This window comes from Dicentrarchus labrax, unplaced genomic scaffold (assembly GCF_905237075.1).
Source record: "Dicentrarchus labrax unplaced genomic scaffold, dlabrax2021, whole genome shotgun sequence".
In the NCBI taxonomy this organism is placed as follows: Eukaryota; Metazoa; Chordata; class Actinopteri; family Moronidae; genus Dicentrarchus; species Dicentrarchus labrax.
This window is the reverse complement of record NW_026136719.1, coordinates 21,905,321-21,928,614: the sequence shown is the minus strand read 5'-3', so window position 1 is coordinate 21,928,614 and position 23,294 is coordinate 21,905,321. Positions and strand designations below refer to the sequence as shown.

The 23,294-nt window shown below is 39.0% G+C and overlaps 1 protein-coding gene across 1 annotated transcript in view; it reads left to right on the top strand.

The window, feature by feature from the left end:
* The window catches only part of ush2a (Usher syndrome 2A (autosomal recessive, mild)), a 197,405-nt gene that overhangs the window by 84,116 nt on the left and 89,995 nt on the right, over positions 1 to 23,294 (top strand). Inside the window, exons 37-48 of the mRNA XM_051379326.1 lie at positions 130 to 210; positions 1,898 to 2,086; positions 3,502 to 3,639; positions 5,030 to 5,105; positions 5,498 to 5,583; positions 6,589 to 6,748; positions 10,917 to 11,079; positions 11,165 to 11,312; positions 14,590 to 14,747; positions 15,876 to 16,023; positions 19,040 to 19,195; positions 22,021 to 22,168. Coding sequence (XP_051235286.1) covers positions 130 to 210; positions 1,898 to 2,086; positions 3,502 to 3,639; positions 5,030 to 5,105; positions 5,498 to 5,583; positions 6,589 to 6,748; positions 10,917 to 11,079; positions 11,165 to 11,312; positions 14,590 to 14,747; positions 15,876 to 16,023; positions 19,040 to 19,195; positions 22,021 to 22,168 — 1,651 coding nt within the window. The remainder of the gene's footprint in view (positions 1 to 129; positions 211 to 1,897; positions 2,087 to 3,501; positions 3,640 to 5,029; positions 5,106 to 5,497; positions 5,584 to 6,588; positions 6,749 to 10,916; positions 11,080 to 11,164; positions 11,313 to 14,589; positions 14,748 to 15,875; positions 16,024 to 19,039; positions 19,196 to 22,020; positions 22,169 to 23,294) is intronic.

Here is a 23,294-nt window from a genome sequence, read left to right as displayed (position 1 = left end):
ATTCTACTTTTGTGCAAATTGTTCAAATACATTTTCCCTTAATGTAAGAAATCTGTATCTCCCCTGTCCCATGTGCATCCCAAACCCCTCCTCCTATGTGCAAACACACATACACGCGTACCTTTCAAGAGTACTTGTACAGGTTTGTGGCCTTGGCTGCCGGAGGTTGGGCTGCAGGATCTTGGCAGAGAGGACGCAGCCTGAGCAAAGGTAAAACGTCTCATCACTCTAGCAGTAGTTGGTGTGTGTTTCTGTGTATTATCAGACCAATGTGTAGACAGCCAGATATCATAATAATATCATAACAGTAATACACACTCGCATTTATGCATGTCCTCACACACACACACACACAACATGTGCAGTTGTAGTACACAAGTACAGTACACACTGTACACAGTACCTGCAACAGTATCATTGTTACTTTCTATCTGACATTATCTGATACACTCTAGTATTGTGAGAGAATGATGAGGCTCTTAAGTATCCCAAAGCCTCAAGTATTAGCATGCTGTGTGCGTGAGTGTGTCTGAGAGAGTGTGTGTTCCTCTTTACCTCTATGTTTGCTCGATGTGCTGAATAATCTGTCTTGGAATTAGCATTTCCTTTACAAAGTCCCTAACAAAGTATAGGATTTTGCCCTGATTGACTGAAACTGAAACATGTTTTACTCTGATGCATTTTGACACGTTCAACAAGGAGTAAATATTCCCTCTGGCTGACTTTGTTCAGAACTGTTTCTCTTTGTTAAGACATTTTGATGTAAAAACCACTACTATGTTGTACAGTGTGTGAGACTAATCCAAAGCCAGTGATATTACATGTGCCTGACGGTATGAGAGATTGATAAGGCCTCTATAAAGGGCATCCCAGTAAAAGGCTGTTAACCCAGAATGGCCTGTGTGGTCCCTTGTGTAATATAAAGCTGCTCGTTAGTAGTGAACGATACACTGGCAGGTCTCAGTATACCATGCTATGACCAGAGGAGGAAGTGCTAAAACATTAAGAACTGAGGGGAAAAGAGGCAGATGGAGGACAAGGACTGAGAGGAAAGGATGGGGGAGGTAGAGAGATTCAAAAAAAGGGGAGGAAAGAGAAGGATGGATGGCAAGAAGGCATGGGGTGGGAGGAGATGTAAGGAAGGATGCAAGATGAGTTAATGAAAGGAAGATGAAAATTAGAGATAAAAACTGGAAGAGTGGAAGTTATAAGAAAAAAGAAAGTTACTCTAGTCTGCTTTTAGTCTATGTCCAGGATAAGTGAGGGAGGGGATAGATGCAAAGGCAGATGGAAGGATGGATGGAGACAGAAAATGAAGGTGGTTGAGGCAGTGAGATAGACAGCAAAGAAATAGAGGGAGGGTGGAAAGGAGCTAGGCCATCCTGAACTACTGAGGGTGTCAGAGAGAGAAAGAAGGGGAGTGCTATAGAGAAGGAGGGAGGCTGATTGCTGTGAAATATAGCCCAGAATGAATGGCTGGCTGTATTAAATCAGTGCTGAAAAAGTTACTACTCTCATAAATACTATTTATGCTAATGGTGAGGTATGATTTACTGGGCCTATTAAAACACAGAGAGATGGGGAATGCTTTTTCTTTAACCTCATGTGCTCTCGACCTGTTGTTTTGCTTTCTTTTTTTTAACATTTTCCTGTTTTTGCTTTTATTTTGTTTTATTTCTTTTGACATATTTTTTATTTATTTATTTAATTTCTGGTTCTTTGGTTCTTTTGTCTTTATTGAGTATGGCTTTGTTTGATTATAGTATGTGTTTTATTTATTTATTTATTTATTTATTGCTGCTTATAGTTATTTATCTCTTTCTATGTTTTGATCCACAGTATTCTTCTCTTCACATTCTCTTTCATCTTGACTTATTTTGCCTCCCTCTCTCTCTAGTACCAAGTTCTGTACCACCTCCTACTACAGTGCAGAGCTTGAATGGCTTCAGTGCCAAGGTGAGCTGGTTGCCACCCACTGGCGACATCAGAGGGCTGATTGACAGATACGAGTTGAAGGCCTACAATAGAGACCAGCCGGAGCTACCACCTGTCAAAGCCACGTACCTGGCAAATGGAAATTTCACAGGTAAAACTCGAACAAACCCTTGATAGTCTAATATATTTGTACATTCAGCACAAATATTAAGTATATACATTACATTGTGAGATATGCCGTGCAGCCTAACCTAGGGCACCAATGACATGTAGCAGGGTGAGGTAGGAGAGGTATCCCTTTTCTGAACAACAAAAAAACTTTCGTTTTGAGCCAGCCAACATGGATGATTGATGATAAATTTAACTTAACTTGCAGCCGTTGTCCTATTTAACTTATTGTAGCAGGTTTCCTGCCACCTTCTTGTGGAGCTGTAAGGTTCCAATTACTTTCCTACAAACACACATACACACACACTGTCCCAGGCAACCCTGGTAATGTCTCCTTGGCAAGTCCCCAGCTTTAGGAGACTGTCTCCATTTGGAACAAGACACTCAGGACTACCCCAATGATGTCATACCCTGGCATTGGTCCTTTCTTCTCTCTCTTTTTCTGTTGCTCACTTTTCGATCTTCCCTCACTTCATCTTTTATGATGATGATGATGTCTGCGTCCGCTGCTGCTATTCGTCCCTCCTCTCATCCACTCTTCCATGTCTCCAGGCAAATATGAAGATGAACTCTCTGTCTCCGTCTTTCTCAGCGTCTCTCTCGCTGCTCCCCATTCCCTCCCTCTCTCTTTGCTAGACATTAAGTCCACCGTGATAAGGCTTCTTGTTAATTTATGATGGCCCTGACACCTGACTACGGAATTACACCAACGGCTAAAAAACACAGAAAGCAAATGAGTGTGTAATGGCAGCGGAGTGGGGCCCTGGCCCCTAATTGAATTAAAAGACATGGGTAACAGAGAGAGAGAGAGAGAAAAAGGAAGAAAGAGAGAGGGAAAAAAAGAGACAAGTACAGGGTGACTGGACACAGAGGGTGAGGAAAGTTGGAGGGGGTGGAAGAGAGGGGATGTAAAAGAATGACTTACGAAATACAGAAAGTAGTGGAGAGGGCAGAGACGTCTAGGACAAAAAACATCAGAGAGAGACGACTGAAGCTTTACAATTAGAATAGACTCTCGTTGTTTGCCAAACGCAGTAAGTCTGCTTAGCAACAGTGGCACATAGAAACAAGTTAAGCATTTAAATTGCGCTATTGAAGAATGCTGATACTTACTTCAGTGACAACAGGTTCACACTAATAATAGACAGTAAAGGGCATTTAGTCAGGTTAGGCAGGGTTGGCACAAAGGAGTGTTAGGTTCACAGTTTTTCTTTCTTTAAACTCACATGCCCATTACAAAAATGCATTATTCAGTGGAAGCTGATGTGAGGCTTCAACAGTCTGGGTTAGCAAACTCAAATGGGTATCTTCCATCTTTTTGAACAAAGTTGCCTCTATCTGTTCTCTTTCTGTCTGTGCTCTCTGCCTCACTCCCTCTCTCCTCCTCCTCCTCTCCAGGTGTGCTGCCGGGTCTCACTCCATCCACTCGATACATTATCACTGTAAGTGCCTGTAGTCCTGTTGGCTGCACTGAGAGTCTTCATAATGACAATGGTGATAATGATTTGAGATCAAGCCTCACAACCCCGGAGGAAGGTAAGTCTGTAAAGCACAAACGCACACACGTACATATATATATATATATATATATCTGTACTGTCATGAGCAGAACTTGTGTCTTTCTCTGTCCCCTACCAGTAGCACTGATTTAAGACTGTGTCTGCATCTGAACACACACAGATACACTTCTAAACACACTCAGACACTCTCATCCTGTCTCTTCAGTGAGATTTTTAGCTCTTAAGAAGAGAGGAGAAGCAAGACAAGAATGAGGGACAGTCAGAATGAATGAAATAAATATCATCTGAGAAGGGAGAAGAAGATGTAAAGTAAAATGGCCAGGAAGGCTAAGACTGTCTGCCTCGCAAATGACTGAAAAACACATAGTAACGTTTTTCTTACCTGGGAGGTCATGGAGGGAAGAATACGTGTATAAGGAGAGAGGAAGTGGAAGAGGAAAAGAAAGATTTTTCTTCATATGTTAGTCGCTACATTAATCTGAGTTGGACTAACTGGCCTTGTTGGGAAGATAATGTGACGGCAGGGGTCAGTGCAGAGACAGCAAAAATCAATCTGAAGTAAAAGAAAAAAACAGATTACTGTATTGATTCTCACTGAGCGCAGAGTTAAGACACTCAACCATCTTACGAAGACTCGAGACAGAACTTATTTATAACTCTGTTTTGCCAAAGTCTATTTTTCAAACCTTATACACACATTTTTACTCGCTTCTCCATGCCACACAGGCACATTTTGTCACCTTCTTTACTAGGTCAAGGAACATAAAAGTTTTTTGAAGCAATCCAAGTATATGTCAATGTGTAGCATCATATGACATTTTTCATTTCACGTAGAGCATTTTAAATCTGTGACTTCTGATGTAAAAGACTTATAAGAAGTATAAACATGTGTTTAGTTTAAGGCATATACCTTTAATATAATAGTATTTTAATTTTGAATATATTTGTTGCATTTTTGCATTATTATTAGGTAATTTTCCTGGTTCATTATAAGATATATTCAACACGAAACTGTATATTGAAACTTAAATTGTTTTAAAAAATGTTGGAAATAACTGGGTTTCCATGCATCTTGGAAATCCTGGGAATTTAGAAACTAGTTTTCCAGTAATAGAAACACCTGGAAATTGAAAAATGGAAAATGACAAAATATCCTAGAAATAATCTATGCTGTCCTGTAAAACTTTAATTGTATTAACCCCTTATTTAGATCGCCTACTTAAACCTGGGTGTATAAAACTTGACTGTTGGTAGGATAAGCTATCTACTTGTCATGAACCTGAGACACTTTATCATGAATGCTGTCTCATTAAAATGGAGTTAACTAGGCCTACCAGAAAATTGTATAAATTATATGACTGTGAGCAAGTGCTGTCCTGTAGATTTTTTTTCTCCTACAATTTCAGCTCCAGATGTTGTCACTCCTCCAGCTGCTGTCTCATCCCCCTCAGCTCTTTATGTTACCTGGGAACCTCCAGCAAGGTAATAACACAATACATAGTCTCACCTACCCATCTCCCTTCTCATATCCAAAACACTTTTTGTCTGTCATTGTTATGCTGTTCATGAGCAAGTTTTAAGTTTTTACATAGGTAAATACACACCTCATCTTGTATCATAAAGCCATTACTGATGGACAACATGTTATTATAAATGTCTTTTCTGATCTGCTACTTCAATACAATATGAATCAGGGCATTTTCGTAAATTAAACCGTATTTAAAACAAACGTCATGTTGCAAAATAATGGCAATTGTATCACCTTTTATTTAGCCTACATTTTTTCACCTTGAATAAAGATGTGTTTAACTTCAAAATATGTTAAATGTAACAATAATATCACCCTCATTTAACTTTTTTTGTTCCAATGATAGGCCCAATGGAGGCATTACAGAGTACCTCCTCTATCAAAACAACCAAATAGTCTACAGGGGGAAAGACAGACAACACAACATCACTGGTAAGAGAGAGAGAGAGGAGGGGGCGGGTGCATGTTTAGGGATGGGGCCTCGGTGTAAAGACAAACGGAAGAGTGAAGAAAAAGCAAAATGGAGTGGGGGATTAGCATTTGAAAGAGGAAAGAGCATCTCAGTCCTTACCAAGGGAATAACACTTTGAAAAAGAACGCTAAACACATGCACACACACATGAAAATGAAGCAGCGGAGAAACAAAGAACACTAAACATTAGCGCATATGCATACACACACTTGGCTTTGAAAGCTTTCACTAAAGAGACTTAAAGAAGGTACGAAACACATGTCACACCACTGAGACTAGAGTGCTGCACCAGGATACCAGGATAGATACACACACACCGAGACACACAAACACACATGCACATACAAGATACACTCTCAATAGAGCATGTGCACACGCACGGTATGCAGGAATGTACACAGGCTCACATACACAGGAGAGTCATCCTATGTGGCATTTTATATGAGCAGAATAGATTATCACTCATTTCGATTTTACACACACTCACATGCTTAGCAAAACATCATACTGCCCAACACTGTATGCGTGTGTCTTTGTAAGTTAATGAATGCATGAGAGCACATATCATCCATGCTGAGTTAATAATGCCGAGTGTCTGATGTTCACAGTGATTGGAAGGATTATGGACGTAGTAATTATACGGTATGTGCAAGAATAGATCGTGTTACAGAGGGTGAGATTGCAACAGTGAGACAGATGGAGAATAGTTTTGAGGCAAAGATACAGACACTGAAAGAGAAACAACAATTAAGAAACAGAGCTAAAAGGAGAGAGGGAGGGACACAGGAATATTTCTGTAAAAAAGAGACAGAATTCAGGGGTCGTTGTTAAATGAGGGTCAAAGTTGTGAGAGCAACTTAGTTTATGATGTTTGTTTTATGTATTTGAGCCATAGCCTGTGTTTGTTCCTACTTTTATGCCTCTCTATCTCTTGCTGTCTTGGTGAATGTGTGTGTGTTTTTCAGGTCTTGGAGTGTATTCCAACCATGTCTTTGTACTGAGTGCATGCACTTCAGTGGGCTGCACCAACAGTTCACAAGTAACTATGCTGACCTCTCAGCTTCCTCCTGGGCCTCTACAAGCTCCAACTCTTACCCTGCTTGACTCGCGGACTATTCTGGTAGAGTAAGTGCATGCGCACAGACACACACACTTGCACACGCACAGAGAAATTTACACAATAGGCCTATATCTCATATCTATATCTCACATATGTGAAGAAAAGTAAATGTAAAGTAAATTGTCTAATAGAGAAATGACCAAGCACTAGGGACAATGCTGCATTTCTAAAAAAAGAGGCCTATTAAGTCTGTATGATTGTAAAAAATGATAAAAAACAAATATACAGTACAGAGAATTGTATAAAAAGTTCTCTAAACAGGAAATAATATGCTCAAAATTCAGCCAAATAACTCGTTTTACACAAACTTCTTGCAGTTACTGAGTTAACTATTTGGATTAATAATACATTAATACAAATTAATATGAAATATCCATAAAATATGTCACTTAGTCAGAGGTCATCAGTTTACTAAATGATAGAAAAGGGTCCCTTACAGAAAAAGGTTGGGAACCACTGCTGTACACAGTCTATGTGGATGTTGTGTTGTTGTCGTTGTTGTTGCTTTAATAGTATTTCTATTCTTTAACACTGTGTGAGCACCTTCAGCAACTTTAACAAACAAATTTCTCCTCTGGGATCAATAAGGTATTTCCGATTCTGATTCAGATTTTAACAAAGCATTAACTCACAAATGCAAGTGAGTATTCACTGTTTTAGCATCACTGAAAAGGACAGGGTAACAATAAAAGTAATTCAGGGTATGTTATAGCTTTTCATATGTATTTCTTATGTTGTGTTTGTGTAAAATACAGAGACAGAGGAAGAAAGCAAGTGAGAGCCAGTGACCTTCTGCAGTTGTGTTTACCATGCAGAATATTCTTCTGCACTTGACCTTTCACCTCTAGAGGGAGGGGACAGAGGAAGATAGATCTCTGCAAATATTCCTGGTGTGTGTGTGTGTGTGTGTGTGTGTGTGTGTGTGTGTGTGTGTGTGTGTACGTAAGAGTCAATCTGCGTGAAAGCCATTAGTGTCCTGACTGTCACTTACAGTGGGACTCACCACAGGAGGGCACAGTGCCACTCATACATGCACGCGAGCACACACACCAACAGGCATGTCCACACACTCTTAAACAATAGACGAGGTAAGTAAGAGGATCAAGAAGGAGTGATATAAAAGCACACAGTGTCTGAGAGAAAAATGGTGAGGTTATGGTTAAGATGGGATGATCTGGGTAATGCTTTGATTGTCTTGGATAAGCAGTGCACATTAACACATACACACAAGCATATCTAGCTGAATGTACTGTAGGAGTGATTTAGTGATAAAAAGAGGCACTGACTCATTGTGCCTCAAGTACTTTTCCTCCTCTTAAATTTGTTCAGAATAATTTCAAAAGAGAAAATTGAAAATAACCCCATGTGTGATTCACAAAACGTGCCCAGGCATAATTTATTTCTTTTTATCTAACATCAGGATCGATCCAAAATTGAATATGTGTTAAAGGCATGCAAGCTGTCATTGGAGGAAATCGGAACAGTAGGAAAAAGTTTTTTTTTAAATAGTAACTTTATTGGAATAGGTTATATTTTTCAGTCAGTCAGTTGTGTTTCCATGGAGCCACAAAACATAGTATGGATTTATGCCTATCAGTTTATCAGTGTTTCTGACCACATGTAAATGTTCTTCTTACACAGAATATTTGAAAATAAAAACATTGACAAATTATTTCATCATTTAATTTATGAATGAGGCCTGTAATTCCATACAAAGTAAACAAGCTCAAGTTTTTTATCTGTAGTCTGTAGACAGTTGACAACATGAAATACAAATTACTGGGTGTAATACATCATCCATGAGAGTACTGCTGTCGACAGAACAGGGATATGTATCAAACCCTGAGTCTTTAAAATGTTTTTCACCTATATATTCACTAGGTGTGGGAAGGCTGCGTATTGCCTTGTTAGCACATCGGTAATAGGCAGAGGTTGAGAGATCATACTTGGTCAATATCTCTATTGTGTCTGTGAGAAAGGCTGAGAAAGAGAGAGGAAAAGCTTTGGAAAAATGTGAAGAAAGAGAAGGATAAAAGAGGGGCGGAAAAATGTTTTTAAGGAAAGAACAGAGAGAAGGGGTTTAAAAAGAAAGTGAAATAGTGTGTGTGCGCGCAAGCTTGTATGTGTGAGTGTGTGTGTGTGTGTGTGTGTGTGTGAGAGAGAGACAGAGAGAGAGAGAGAGAGAGACAGACAGGGTGAGGGTGAGAGACTGTGAGAAAGGTTGAGGGAGGCTGCAGGATGCCAACAAAACAATATCCGCAGATCTATTCCCTGACCTCACCTGACACAAACACACACAAGCAAACACAGCTGCAAAAACACTCACACTATCAGACATGTACACAATTAAAAATACATAGAAAACCTGATGGGACACATGATATTTAACTAAAACAATCCTATTTGGGTTTTTTTTTCTCATTTTTTATTTTTTTTATTTTCAATACTTGTATGTGTTGTTACTAATTATTTGATGGCACCAATGCTGTTTTGTTGAGTGTGCAATGTAGACAACAGGAGGGAAGATGGGAGAGAGGGAAGGTGCAGGACAAAGGTTGACACTTCTTAGATTGTGATGCAGAATTTGAACCTAATGCATCTATAGTGTATGGTTTTCAATTTAAGGTGCTAAGAAAGCACACATCTGTTTCACACTAATTTCATAACACACTTTTAAAACCAATGGTTTTCTAAAACCATTACCGCAGTGAATTATGATACAGATTATTACAACTCCCCTTTGATTTAGTTTTTCAAAAGTGGACATACATCACACTGCCAATCGACAGCATATAAATCTTATAATAAATGTGATAGATTAGCCACAGTGGCTAATTGTGTGCTAACACACACTCATCAGTCATTCAAAAACTGGCTTTTAATGGGAGGAACCAAGAAAGGAATCCATCACTTTTTAAAATGGCCTCCCTCTGCTACCATGCCAGGAGGGCTGGGTTACTCTCAGGGATTTGTACGAATGGCAGAACTATTTATAAAACACGTTTTAGTGCTCTTTGATTTAGTAATTATTTACTTTCTGTTTTATTCTCATAATCTTATCAGGTACTTTGGATTTTGTATGAAGTGATGGATTGTGGAGTGGGTCGTCATTTATAAAACACACATGTAAATCACAGGTATATCCCTGTTTCAAAACAATATTTCTACAGCACTGTATTTCAGGAACATTTACCTCTGATTTTTCAACGACTGCCCAACTTTTTCATAGCTAATAATAATAAACATATTATTTTAAAAAGTTGAAGCTTCAACAAGCACAAAGTACGTTGCATTTAAAAAGACCATTAAGTCGCATTCAAGCAAATCACTTATTAAAATACATATGGTAGAAACAATACTACAACTGTAGTTTAGCATTAATTAATTATTTAGGTTATTTACAATATAATTTATGTAGCTAACATTAGGTCCATAGTGCTCTCTCTTTCACATTTTGTAATGGATAATCAACATGTTTCTATTTATAAATACTTTCTCTTATCCTCTCCCTCTCTCTCTCTGTTGGGGATGACCTTCCTGTTCTAAATATAGAAAAGGAGACACCTCTGCCATACAAAGGAAACTGTGTGTGTAAGAAACCTCAGCTCTCAGCATTGTGTTTCAATCTACTTGCAGTTGGAGACACAATGAGAAAAACACACAAATGTGTGCTCACACACACAAACACAGCACTCTGGTGCAGTCATAGAACAAAAGCTCTGCCGGGGAAGCCCACAGATACTCTCTCACAATCTTATTTTAAGAATCTTAATGGTGCTATTCCACAATAAATACCTGTGCAGTGTAACGCCAATATAATAACTTCAATAGAGTTTCATGGTAAAGAGGTTTACCATGAATTATATATACTCTATAGTCAAACATCTAAAGGGAAAGCATATGTTACAAATAATATCTGTAGGCTGACTATCCAAATAAAGTGTTACCAAAAGTTTACATTTGAAAATGTTGAATCTGCAAATTAAATTGACAATACCACTCTTTGATGAATATATAAATATAGCTGAATAATAAGTAAAATCCTCTGAAATCCAGTAAAGGACAAAAAAGGTATGAGAAAATAGGACATTATAGAAGTGTTCTGGTCCCGGAAATCTGAACTTACAGTATAGTACCATAGTCAATGTGTTTGATTGTTCTCTCCCTCTCTAGGTGGTCACGTCCCTCTCAAGTCAACGGTGCTTTGGAATTCTATTCTATCTTCCTGTCACATGACGGCTCAGAGCCCGTGCTGGCCTATAACAGCTCAGAACTTTTTGAAGACCACACACTCCGCAACCTAACCCCTGGAACAGCTTACACCATCACAGTCGCTGTGAGTCCCTTACTCTTTCATCTCTTTGATTTGCATCGTCACATTTATCTATACATTAATGAGTTGGTGTGTGTGGTTATGTCAGGCCTGCACAGGAGGTGGGTGTACCTTAAGCCCTCCCAGCCAGGCTCAGACTGAGGAGAGCACCCCAGAGAATGTCCCTGCACCACTGGTCACCCCTTTGTCCCCGCATGCACTCAACGTCAGCTGGACACCTCTTGACACTCCGAATGGTGAGAGGAGACACGCTCAACCTGGCACATACAGAGAGATCAAAAATATTCAAACACACATAAACATTTATCAACAGTGACATTTAGAATAAGGTCAAATTTGAGCTAAATAAACGCAAACACACACAAGCCTTCAATCATCAACGTGACAATATTTTAAAAATATGTTTTAATGGAAACAGTGATTGGAAACTAGTGAGATAAAACATGTAGAAAAGGAGAAATATTAACAAGAATCATGATGATAACAACATGTGACAATAGTTGGACTGTGGAATTGAATACAAGGTGTCAGTATTTACCATAATCCAGTCTATCAAATAAGACCATGAAGACCTATACCGTTGCGCAGGGAATTAGATGAGTATGCAAGAGATAGAGCTAAAACAGTTAGAGAAAAGGAAAACAGGAAGAGAGACCAAAGGGGAAAGAGACAAAGACGGGGGAGAGAACATACAATTTGAGACAGAGACTAACGGAGACCGGGAGTGAGAGGGCAGTGCTTCACCAAGCTCCTTTAAGTGGATGAAAAGTGCTCCCTTTTGACTGAATAGAGAACTGCAGGCTGGAAGCACACAGACTCACAGTGACTACCTTTCTCTCTCTAGGTGTTCTCTATTATTCTTACCTCCATCTAATTTACTGGACCAAGATGTATTTCAAATATATTGGATGGATCTGGATAAAAAAAATATTATTATTTGTGCATAACTATTTTCTGTGGGCAGATGTTTTTGAATAAAGAGATTCAAAGGTTTTGACAGAAGAGTTTCCTGCATAAAGTTTTGGAATTAGAGTGCATGAATTTATTTTTTTTAGCTACATAATATACTAATGTGTGTCAACATTTGTAAAACTATTCAATATTGCAAATAGTCTAAAGCAGTACTGCTTACTCTGGGCCTCGTCACATTGTTATATTTGAATGTATGTCACTGACACATTAAGCATTCAGGAATCTACAATATGCAATCGTTTATCTTCACCGTAAGCATGAATTAAGATAATAATGTACAAACAAGAGAGTTGAAAAAAATCTTTATGAAATCTAAGGACAAAGTGCATATTTTTAAAAACACCTTCAAAAGGTGAAACATTGGGCACCCCCATAGTTCCTATTGACCGTGAACTGTAATACAACCGGCCAGGTAAGGGTTAGGGTTTCTTGTTATCACCCCACTGCTTGAAATAGAGGCACAAAAATTCCCCAAAATACATTGAAAAAAGGCAATGAAACACATTATTATGAAATTTGAATACTCACTGTATAAAGGGTCAACACATAGCACATACATCAAGCAATCCGATGTCCTTGTGTCTTAAAGGAACATAGTTCATCTAGGTACGCTGTCAAATAAGTAAAATATAAAAGTTTCAAGTAACATAATCTACCACATAGTATAGTGAAACTATTTTATTTTCTTACAAATCAAACACTAACATGAATTATCAAGAACTATATTAACCAAAGCACATCTTATGAAACCAGATGAATAGAGTAATATTAACTATCTGAGGATTTCCCACCCCATTTCACAGTCTCTAACATACAACGCACTGCCACATATTATCAAATGTTACTGCCATGCTCGTTAAAGTATGTGCAATTCCATAACGCGTGTGTGTTTGTAATGTGAATCATGTGTGTTTTACGCTTAATGCCACATGAGTGCATTTCGCACCATAAACCCTGTGATGTGTGTGCATATTAGCCTGGATAAATTACTTAAAGCTTTTCTCATCTGATGACAGAAATTCATAACAAGGAGACACTTAATCATGATTACCCGATTATCTCATGCTTAAAAAGCTTTAATTTTTGCTTAAAAGGGGAGAAGAGCTCAGTGCCTTTTTTTCCCCATTTACTCTTTTTTTCATAAATGGACGGCAACAATGACGATGATGATGGTGATGGGTTCCAGAGGAGTGAGATTCTGTGTCTCTCTCTCCTCCCCTTCTCCCCAATTCCGCAGGGATTTGTGGGGGATAATCCTCTCGGGGATTAGGTCGGGGCAACACGCAGACAAAGAGGGGAAATAAGCCTGTTATGCATTCGCTGCTTCATTTCCCAACCTGTCTTTATTACAACCTATACTGATATGGGCTTATTCACACACACAAGCACACAGAGATGTCCGCACTCATAGACACACACACACACACACACACACACACACACACACACACACACACTCACACGCATGTGATTGGTCACATTAAGAGCTTCCCAGATGTAGTTGGCGTCCGTGGGGTTTTTGTGTCTTCATTTCCCTGATAGGTGTGTATATCTGTATTGAGCAATAATAAAACCCACACATGATTAAAGCAGAATAGACTCTTAGTTCTTAGCACTGATCTTTTGAGCCCCTGTATGCATTTTTATTAAGGAAAAGCACATTTGGCACCGTACTGTTTCATTTTTTTTATTAGGTGGATGTAATGTAATGTAATTGTCCCTGTGTATATGTGTGTGTGTGTTTGTGGACATGTGTATGAGTTTGTGTGTGCGCACCTATTTGCACCCACGTTTGTGTGTGTGTGTGTGTGTGTGTGTGTGTGCGTGTGTGTGTGTGCGTGCATGTTCGCTCTAGTACTGCTGTCCTTCTGAGGGCCTTTATCCTCGTAACGCCTATGGTTACATTTGTCGTTTCAGTGCTGTTTTCATCATTGTATCACACTAGGACACACTGACTGGCAGGTCTGGAGCCCCTAAGTCAGTTTTCATTTGCATTGTAATCCAATGACCCAGACTGCATCCCAACAGGCTCACTTTGTGATTAGAATTCCTCATAGTCTGAACAAAGTCGTGCAATGTATGAGTGACCAATGCCAACAGTGCCTGAAAAGCATCAGAAAAAATCTGGACGTCTTATAAAACAATTTCTGAAACTTATTCCCAAAACAATGTGTAACACACTCTGAAGTAACGATGCAACAGAGATGTGTTGTCATACTGTCACACCATGTTTAAATGAATTGATTTTAAAAAATGTATCAAAAGTGTGGACATCATCTTAAGTTATATAGAAATATTTAGTTTATATAGTTAGACATTAGAGTCAAGGTTATGTGTTTTGAATGTAGTAGTGAAAGAGGAGGTCCAGGGCAGAGAATGAAAGCAACACATTGTTAACATGCAAAACTAATTATGTGCTGTACAGAACTACTCATACAAACCTTATTGGCCTGGCTAAGATGTCAGACTTACAGTGGTTTGTCATTTTTATTTTTGTTCTGTATCTCATACAGGTCATAATCCGATATGTTCTTTTGACAGGAATCATAACCAGCTATGGTCTCTGGCTGGATGGAGTTCTCATTTTAAACTCCAGTTCATCTCAGAGGTTCTTTGTGGTGGAGGGACTCTCTCCATGGAGCCGACACATACTCAGGCTGCAGGCCTGCACAGCACGGGGCTGTGGGAAGGGACCAATGGTCAGTAAATGTCTTACTAGTAAACTCACTGAATTTATTAATTAATACAAGTAACTGCAAGATCCTTTGTGAGATCTTTGAAACTAGGCATGCAAGTCCTTGTTGTGGTGTTGCAGTGTTGGGAATAATAGTCCTTGAAAATCCTTGAAATTTCTGTAAAAACTCTTCTTTTTTCTGTACTTCTGAGCTTACTTCTCAGGCTCTTAGATCTATAAAGTTTCATAAAATTCTCTATTGGATGAATCATATCATATCAGTTGGTGAAACAAAACAGCAAAACTGACATATTTATAATGCAGATTATTGTTGTAACTAACCAACACACAAAAACATGCCTACTCAGACATTTACAAAGTGTATGTGGGTTGTGTGCGTGTGTGTCACTGGGCGTCATAAAGGTGATCGATTCTCTCAGCTCAATAACGTGGGTTGGCGTGGAGACAGTGACATTTGGTAGGAAATGCCACTCCACGCTCAACGATGTCTCTGACGACAGGCCATATTTTGGGGCATTTTTCCAATACGGACGCCATGTTTAGTCAAACACCAGGAGAACAGCTGACACAGCGGAACAGGAGGAGAGGAAAGTGGGAAGGGGAGGGGTAAGGACAGGATGAAGGGGGGAAGAGGAGGAGATGACAGGATGGACGGGAAAAGGAGAAGAAAGGAGTCGGGGAAGGAGGGAGTTTAGTGATAAAAGAGTGAAATGATGAGGATAGAGTAAATGGTCAGAGGAAAGTGAGAGATGAGGTGGAAAGTGAGGATGTGAACAGCAGCAGAGGAGAGAGAAACAGGAGAATGAGACAGGAGGAAATGAGACTGAAGAAGAGAGCATGGTGATAGTGGAAAGAGAAGGAGAAGATTGGATTGAGAGAAAAGATGAGGGGAATGTGGCAGGAGAGAGAAAGGAGATAAAAGAAAGAAGATAGAAAACTGGTAGCCATGATTATGAAATTATGGGTTAGATTTAATTATGTTTTTTATGAGTGAGTAGAATTACAGTAAAAAAAGTAAAATACTGTGCATGGTTTGTATGTGTATGTGCTACAGTGCCTGTGTCTGTTCGTGTATATGTGCATTTCAACATAAGTATGAAGTGTGTATTTTCTTTATCTCTTTTTAAATCAGGTGGAGATCCGTACATCAGAGATGTCCCCAGAAGGCCCTATTCTGCTGGAACTAACCAATCAGAGTGCTCGATCAATCCGAGCCCGCTGGACAGCCCCACCTAGGCCAAATGGGAACCTCAGCTACACAGTGTACTACAAAAGCAAAGGTAACATATAGAGACCATATAAACCTTAAACTATAGATGTCCCCGAATTAAGTTTTTTCCTAGTAGACGATCAAGCCTTTAGTTGACAAGTCGCCAAATGTTTCATTATTTAAATATATATATTTTAACAGCCCACCTGTTAAATGATGACGGAAAAAGCGGTAATGAATCTGAACGTATCAGAACCAGCAAAGAGGCTGAACATTTGGTTAACTTATTTCATCACAGTATAACATCATACAAGTCTCACTGTTTAAAACACGGAATAGATAACTTCCAACTTTGCAAAAGAAAAATACTCACAGACTTATTGATATGATGGATTATGTATAACGTTACTTAAAAACTCGCTATCCCTGCCTGAACCCGCTGTGCCTTGTCGTCCCTGGACTTAGTCCTGGTTGGAGCTGCTGTAAATCAACTGGTGGTTCCGGAGGCTGTGTTCGATCCCGGCCATGATCACTGAGAGGCTGCTAAGCTCCTTTGCCTGCTTGGCCACTCTGACTATGGTGCTCATTCCGACCCCTCTATCCGACAGCTGGGTTCCTCGCCCCGGGTCTGAAAGCCTCCTACTCCTGGCTTTCCAAAGCAAACAAGCCTCTACTAGTACTTTGAGCTTGCAGTACGGATACAGTCAGTTTACTGTCCCCTGATACTTTCATCCTTGTGACAAGGCTTTCTGCAACTATCCAACTAATGAAAAGTAGCTTAACTCTTCAAGACTCTTCTCTTCTCGGCGACTATTAGGGAACAGCCCTACATTAAACCTGAGCACACACGCACAGCAGCATATATGCATAAAAACAAGAAGTTACATATTATTTTACAGATGCACAGGTAATACACAGTTTCACATATTCTGCAAATTTGACTGCAGTTCTGACACATTTGCTCACTAGGCACAAAATGTAGATTGTGCCTGAAAGACACCCTCATTTGCCACTAAACCTTGGCTGCAGTTTCTGTAAGGCTTCACTATAAATCTAGTTTTACATTATACACATTGCTGTTCAGTTAATCATATAAATCATATAATATTTAGGGGGATTGTAAGAAGCCATATATACCAAATCATTACTCAAAGCTCAAAACCTAAGCTAAAAAAGTCAGGCTGTTCTGGAGGCTGAAGAAGTAGACACAAAAACTAGAGGTGGACAGTAAAAGCTGTTTCGCTATAGGTCTCACTCCTGGCAGGTCGATGCTGTCAAAGCGTGAAGAAAAATTATCATTAAAGCATTTCAGAGATGCTTTTAGACACAAGTCCATCGAAAACCAACTGCAGAATCTGTAAAGTTTGTTCTAAACTTAAGAAGCTGCATATGAAGGGACTTGTTTAGAGATTCAGTTCAAAGGACTTACAAGAGTTCTAGCTTGGGCCTTGACATTTAATGCCAGAGATATTTTTTCTATGCAGAGCTTCCTTTTCAAATTGAAACATCTAAAATACACTTGCTAAAACTATTTGTGAAATGGTGTTTGTTCAAATAAAACTCAAAGTGTTAACTTTAAGATAGAAATAGAGATATATTGTACTTGATTTTTGTTCTCCTGGCTAGATTCTAATTCATGCAACTCCTAATTCCTGTACTGTAGAAAACAATTCTCTCCTCACAACAAAACAGAGAGGTTGGAGAGGATTCACAGCAGGATACACTGTTTTCATCATCATCAAGGAGTATTGACAGCACATTTTGTCCGTCAGAAAAGTGTTCATGTTTATGATACAGTATGTTTTTTTTAAGTATGTTTTCAATTATATGCATAGTTCCCAGGCATATTACATAGTACACTAGGCAGTGCTGCTTTCCAGTAAGCACAATTAATATTATTAAGTCAAGTGGCTTTTTAAAGACTAATAGACACACTCTGCCAACTCACCAACAAGGGCAACTTGGACTGAAAGTCAGGCATGAAATGGGAAGGTGAAAGGAGTAATCAAACCAGAGGGGTGTAGAAAAGACAAGATTTTTTTTTTTAAATTGCAAGTGACTTAAGATAGGAGAGGAGTAGTAGTGCAAAACAGTAGTATGAAGATGGAAGGAATAACAAAGACAAGTAGTGGTAAACAATAGTATACAGAGAAAGGAGAGATGGAGAGCTCATATTTCCATAGATATATTAGATAGCTGGTAAAAAACAAAGATATGAAGACCAACAAAACAACAGATGAGACTAACAAAGTAGATGAGGAAAACTAGACATGGAAAGAAAAGGTGAAGAAGAAAATGGAACAAGTAGAGAAAAGGAGCAGAATGCACACATCCTTTAACTAACACTCTCTTTCTCTGATCCTCTCTCTCTCTCTCTCTCTCTCTCTCTCTCTCTCTCTCTCTCTTTCTCTCTCTCTCTCTCCCCATCACACACATGCACACAGAGTCAGGGACTTTGATCTGCACCTCAGCAACAGACAGATATTAAAATGAGTGGAGAGAAGGATAGAAGAGGTGTGGAAGAAAGAGAGAAATGGTGTTTCGCTCTAGTTACCCACAACCCCTTGTTTTCTTTGATACACACTGCCTTCATCAGTTCACACAGAACTGATATATGTTTGTGTGTGTGTGTGTGTGTGTGTGTGTGTGTGTGTGTGTGTGTGTGTGTGTGTGTGTGTGTGTGTGTGTGACCATCTAAATATATTGGCTAGGCTTACATGGTGTAATTTTCAGATCCCTTTTCTTTGACTATCCTTGCATAACCTCAATATGGAGACCTCTCTTTTTTGATCACTCTCAGTTAATCTCAGTCAGTATTCCTCTCCCTTAATCTCAGTCAGTATTCCTCTCCCTTGAACTCTCACTCATTCTCCTCCATTTTCCTCTGATGTTGTATGTATCTTTTATGAATCACTTTTCTGCCATCACACTGATTACTCTAATCAATAAACTTCCATGAAAACAACCTGTGCAAGATATTGTTATGTTATTGATATGTTATCTTCTTCCTCAGTAGATATATAAGACCTAAGACCTGGGCCTAAGACCTTACATGTCTCTTTTTTTTGATACTCTCTGTCTTATAGATGGCGATGGTGTGTTGGAAGGAAGTACAGCAGCAGGCAGCTGGTTGTCTGTGACTGATCTACAGCCTTACACCAACTACAGCTTCTGGATCAGAGGTTGTAACACACAGGGTTGTGTTGAGAGCCTGCCACTCAGTGTTACCACACCCCCAGCAGGTACATACATAGATACAGAAAAGATTCTCCTCCCACCACCAGACTACATCTTACAAACTTGACAATGATTTAATAATGACACTACATACTGTACTGATGTAATAAAGTGACTCATCACCTTCATAAATATTGAAAATGAGGAGTTAATGAGTTAATGTGCAACTGCATGGCAAAATTCTCACTTCAAATGTATTTATCAAACTGATATTGGTAAGATAGTTGGGGGGTAATGTGATGTTTTCAGACTGGCTGCCAGTAAGCGTAGGCAGGGCACATGTTGATAGGCATGACCTGTCAACATGTATTGTACAGCCAACATGACATGAAATCTTTCTGAAGCTAATTGATCAATGGGCTTGTCAGCCCTCAAAGAGCAAAGGATACATGTGTGGAATGGCTTTACCGTGCGAACAAAAGCTATCAAACTATAAATTGTACTAAATTATTATTGAAAATATTTTTTTTTTTAACTGTGAAATGGGTTTAAAATCACAGCTGATGTTTTTGCATAAGTGGGTTCAATAAGAAATATAGTGTGGAAACAATCAACATAATACAGGCCTCTCTGATAAATCTTTACAAAGAAATGTGACAGTCATCGCAGGGATAGGAGTATGATAGTATGCTTATGGCCTCCATCATAATAAGGCACTTTTCTACACCCCTAAACTGTGTATGTTCTGATGTGATGTGAAGTGGCTATAATTGTGGTTTCTAACTCTACACATAAGGCATGAACCATTGTAACATTTTTATCTCATTAATCTGATTTTAATTGCTACTCTCTTGAACTGGAAAGGTTCATTTTTATAGCTTGCGATGCAACAGAAGAAACAGAAACAATTATTCAATGAGTAGCTGTGACAAACACAGACACAAACACACACACACCATTGACTTTACTTAATGGTCTGAACAGATTTCTGATTTACACAGCGTATGTGTGTGTGCTGTGTGTGTTTATAATTGTTTAGAATAGAGGCTGATTGTGAATACTGATAAATGTCAAAGCTGATCAGAGCAGTCTGGAATAATGGTAACCAGGCAGCAACACACACACACACACACACACACACACACACACACACACACACACACCCATAGACACACATTTTACCACTTTAACTAATGTTAACGAAAGTGTTGAATACATACGCACACAACACCACACCCATGTCTCAGTCAGAAAACAACAAAAGACAGACTTCGGAAAGTTCTACTGTTCAAGTTCAAAACAAAGGCATAAGAAAGTATAAATTTTAAATACCAGACGTTTCCTCTCTTTCTATCTCTCTTTCTACCTCTGTGCCTCTGGCATCTCTTTAGACTTCTTTAAGGCAAACTGTCTTGATGCGTCCTTGTTCTATGAAAGAACAGAGAGGAGATAGTGGGGCAAGAGACAGAAGAGCAGAGGAGGAGGAGAGCAGAGAGAGAGAAGTGAACATAAAAGTGCATAGTTTAAAACGATTAGTGACACCTCTGATATTGTACCTGCTAACACACCATGAAAGAGACACAGGCTCACCAACCGTGTGTGTCTTTGTGATGTATGTGTTGTGTGTGTGTGTCTGTGTGTGTGTGTGTGTGTGTGTGTGTGTGTGTATTTGTGTCTCTGTGTTGGTGTGTGTCAGAAACACAGAAATCAACGCATGTTTCAAGAATTACTCACACTCAGGGAATGACCATTTTGCCTATCTATAATAGGGTCTTCTTTATTAAAACCTACCAACTAGGCATAGGTTTCAAAAATATTGTATTGATTAAACTTAAAGGATGGCTTTATCTTACTGATCCAATAATTTGTCAAATCAATTCTAGCTGTAAAAATATATATATTAAAAAGAAGATTCTAAACTGAACTTTTTAACTGACAAGCATTATGCTTGCAAAAAAAATCACATAGTACATAGTGCCATCAACTGACTGCTGGTAGAGTATTTATAAAATTGATAAGAAACACAGACTGAACTTGATGTCCTTAAATACTGAATGTTTTTGTTACTTTTTTATGTATTCAGGCCTTAATTTTTTGTTCATGTGTCTCTGCGTTTTCGGTTGTCCAAGCTATGCGAAAGAATAATAAGAAATAAGTCAAAAACTCTTTAGCCCCTAGAGAGAGCAAGGGGGGGGACTAATTGGACACAAGGGTGGTGACAAAACTGGTGGAGACGAGAAAGAGTCACAGGTGGGCCTCGAACAAAAATGCACAAATAATGAAGCCTGCACACACACACACACACACACACACACACACACACACACACACGTCATACACACTTTTCCACATACTGTGTGTGTATGTTTGCAAAAGCCATCTTTAGGCTAAGCTGTCTTCAGCAATCAGTCTTTTTGTAGTGGAAAGAGAGCAGTGTGTTTGATTGAAGGGTCACTTTATACATCAGAGGACCTACTCTTATTTCGCATAGTCAACACTACAGTCACTCTCATTTGCTCCTTATATTTGTTGTCTTTCCTCGTATCTTGTTTCTGTTAAGAGCACAGCTATCATCCTGAATCAAGATGTTTTTACTGATTTTCCCAACACTAGCACTACGTGTTCTTGTGCAGCTGGAAAAGAGGGCCACTTTGAGAGATCGGGGTCATAACGCTATGTAAAATTTGTGTGTGTGGGTGTGAATGAGAGAGAGACATTTTAGTTGTTGTATATCAGCAAATCTAGCAGCTCTTTGTGGCACTCTCACCTCATTTATAAGAAATAGTTTTGTTTTAGTCCTTGGCTGTCCTCATTCCATCCCTACCATCTCCATTCTGCCTTCATCACCTGTTCCTACCTCCTGTCTTTGTTTCTCTGTCTCTCTTCATAGCCCCAGATGGGTTGTCACCTCCGAGGTTGTCCCATGCAACTAGTAACAGTCTGAATGTATCCTGGTCTGCTCCTGCCCACTCCAACGCACCAGGCCCACTCCGTTACAGCCTGCAAATGAGGACATCACCACAGAGGCCAGTGATAAGGTGAAATACACTATGAAATGTGCAGACACAGTAGATAAACTAGTGGAGTAAGTTTGCACACAGTCGTCCACAGGACATGGAAACATTCAATGATAAACAGCAATAAGAGAATGACAGCGCCCATGTCTTACTGCCGCGGGTTTGGGTTCAATTCCACCCTGTAACCGTTTACTTCATGGTGTACCACCTCTTTGTCTCCCGCCTTTCCTGTCAACCTTATCAGTTAATGGCATAAAACTCACCAAAAAATAATTACAAAATGAGAGAATGACAGAAACACACAGGATTCTCAGATACATATGAAATGTACAGTATGCACCTAAAAAATTTATACACATAAATATGTACTCCTGTACATATAAAGGGGTACATTATACAGCACAGCTGAATATGTCACATCAATATGACAGACCATCAGAAAAACAGAGAGGAAATGAGCTGGAGAGACGGGGGTTAGAGTCAAAAAGACAAAAAAAAAAAAATCAAAGCAGGACAGTGGGAGAGAGAGTGAAAATGTGATAGAATAAAAAGAGAGAGAGGGTGTGCATCTGATATGTATTCATTACATGCTTCCTGACAACAAATTGCAATTTAATCCAAGAAGAGGAGGCTCTCATTCTGTGGTAATAAATAAATGACTAGCTACATGTATTATATATCAGACAGCCATGCCCTCCTCCTCCTCTGCTATGGAAATCTCATTGTTCCCTGATTTATTCATTCATTCATCCCTTCTATCCATGTGATGCTAAATGGTCAACGGTCCCTCATTTATGACAATATTCTTTTACTTTGTCCTAGATTCCTTTGTATGATTATATGATATGGGATCAGGTATGACATGGGAAAATGATGAAAAGCTATGAAAATATTGTACATATTGCCAATATATTCACTGTTTCGTGACCAAATAAAACTTGTCTCCTGACACTTTTATAACATAACACTTAAACACTTAAATTAATTTAGAAAGAGCATAGTGGATTACATAAAACAGATACAGCATGTTGTTATCTTGAAATAAGATCTACTGTCTTATATGGCATGCATTATGTCTGAGACACTTTTTCATTTCCAGAAAAAACTATAATATAGACTAAGCATGTTCCGTACACAGAATATTAAG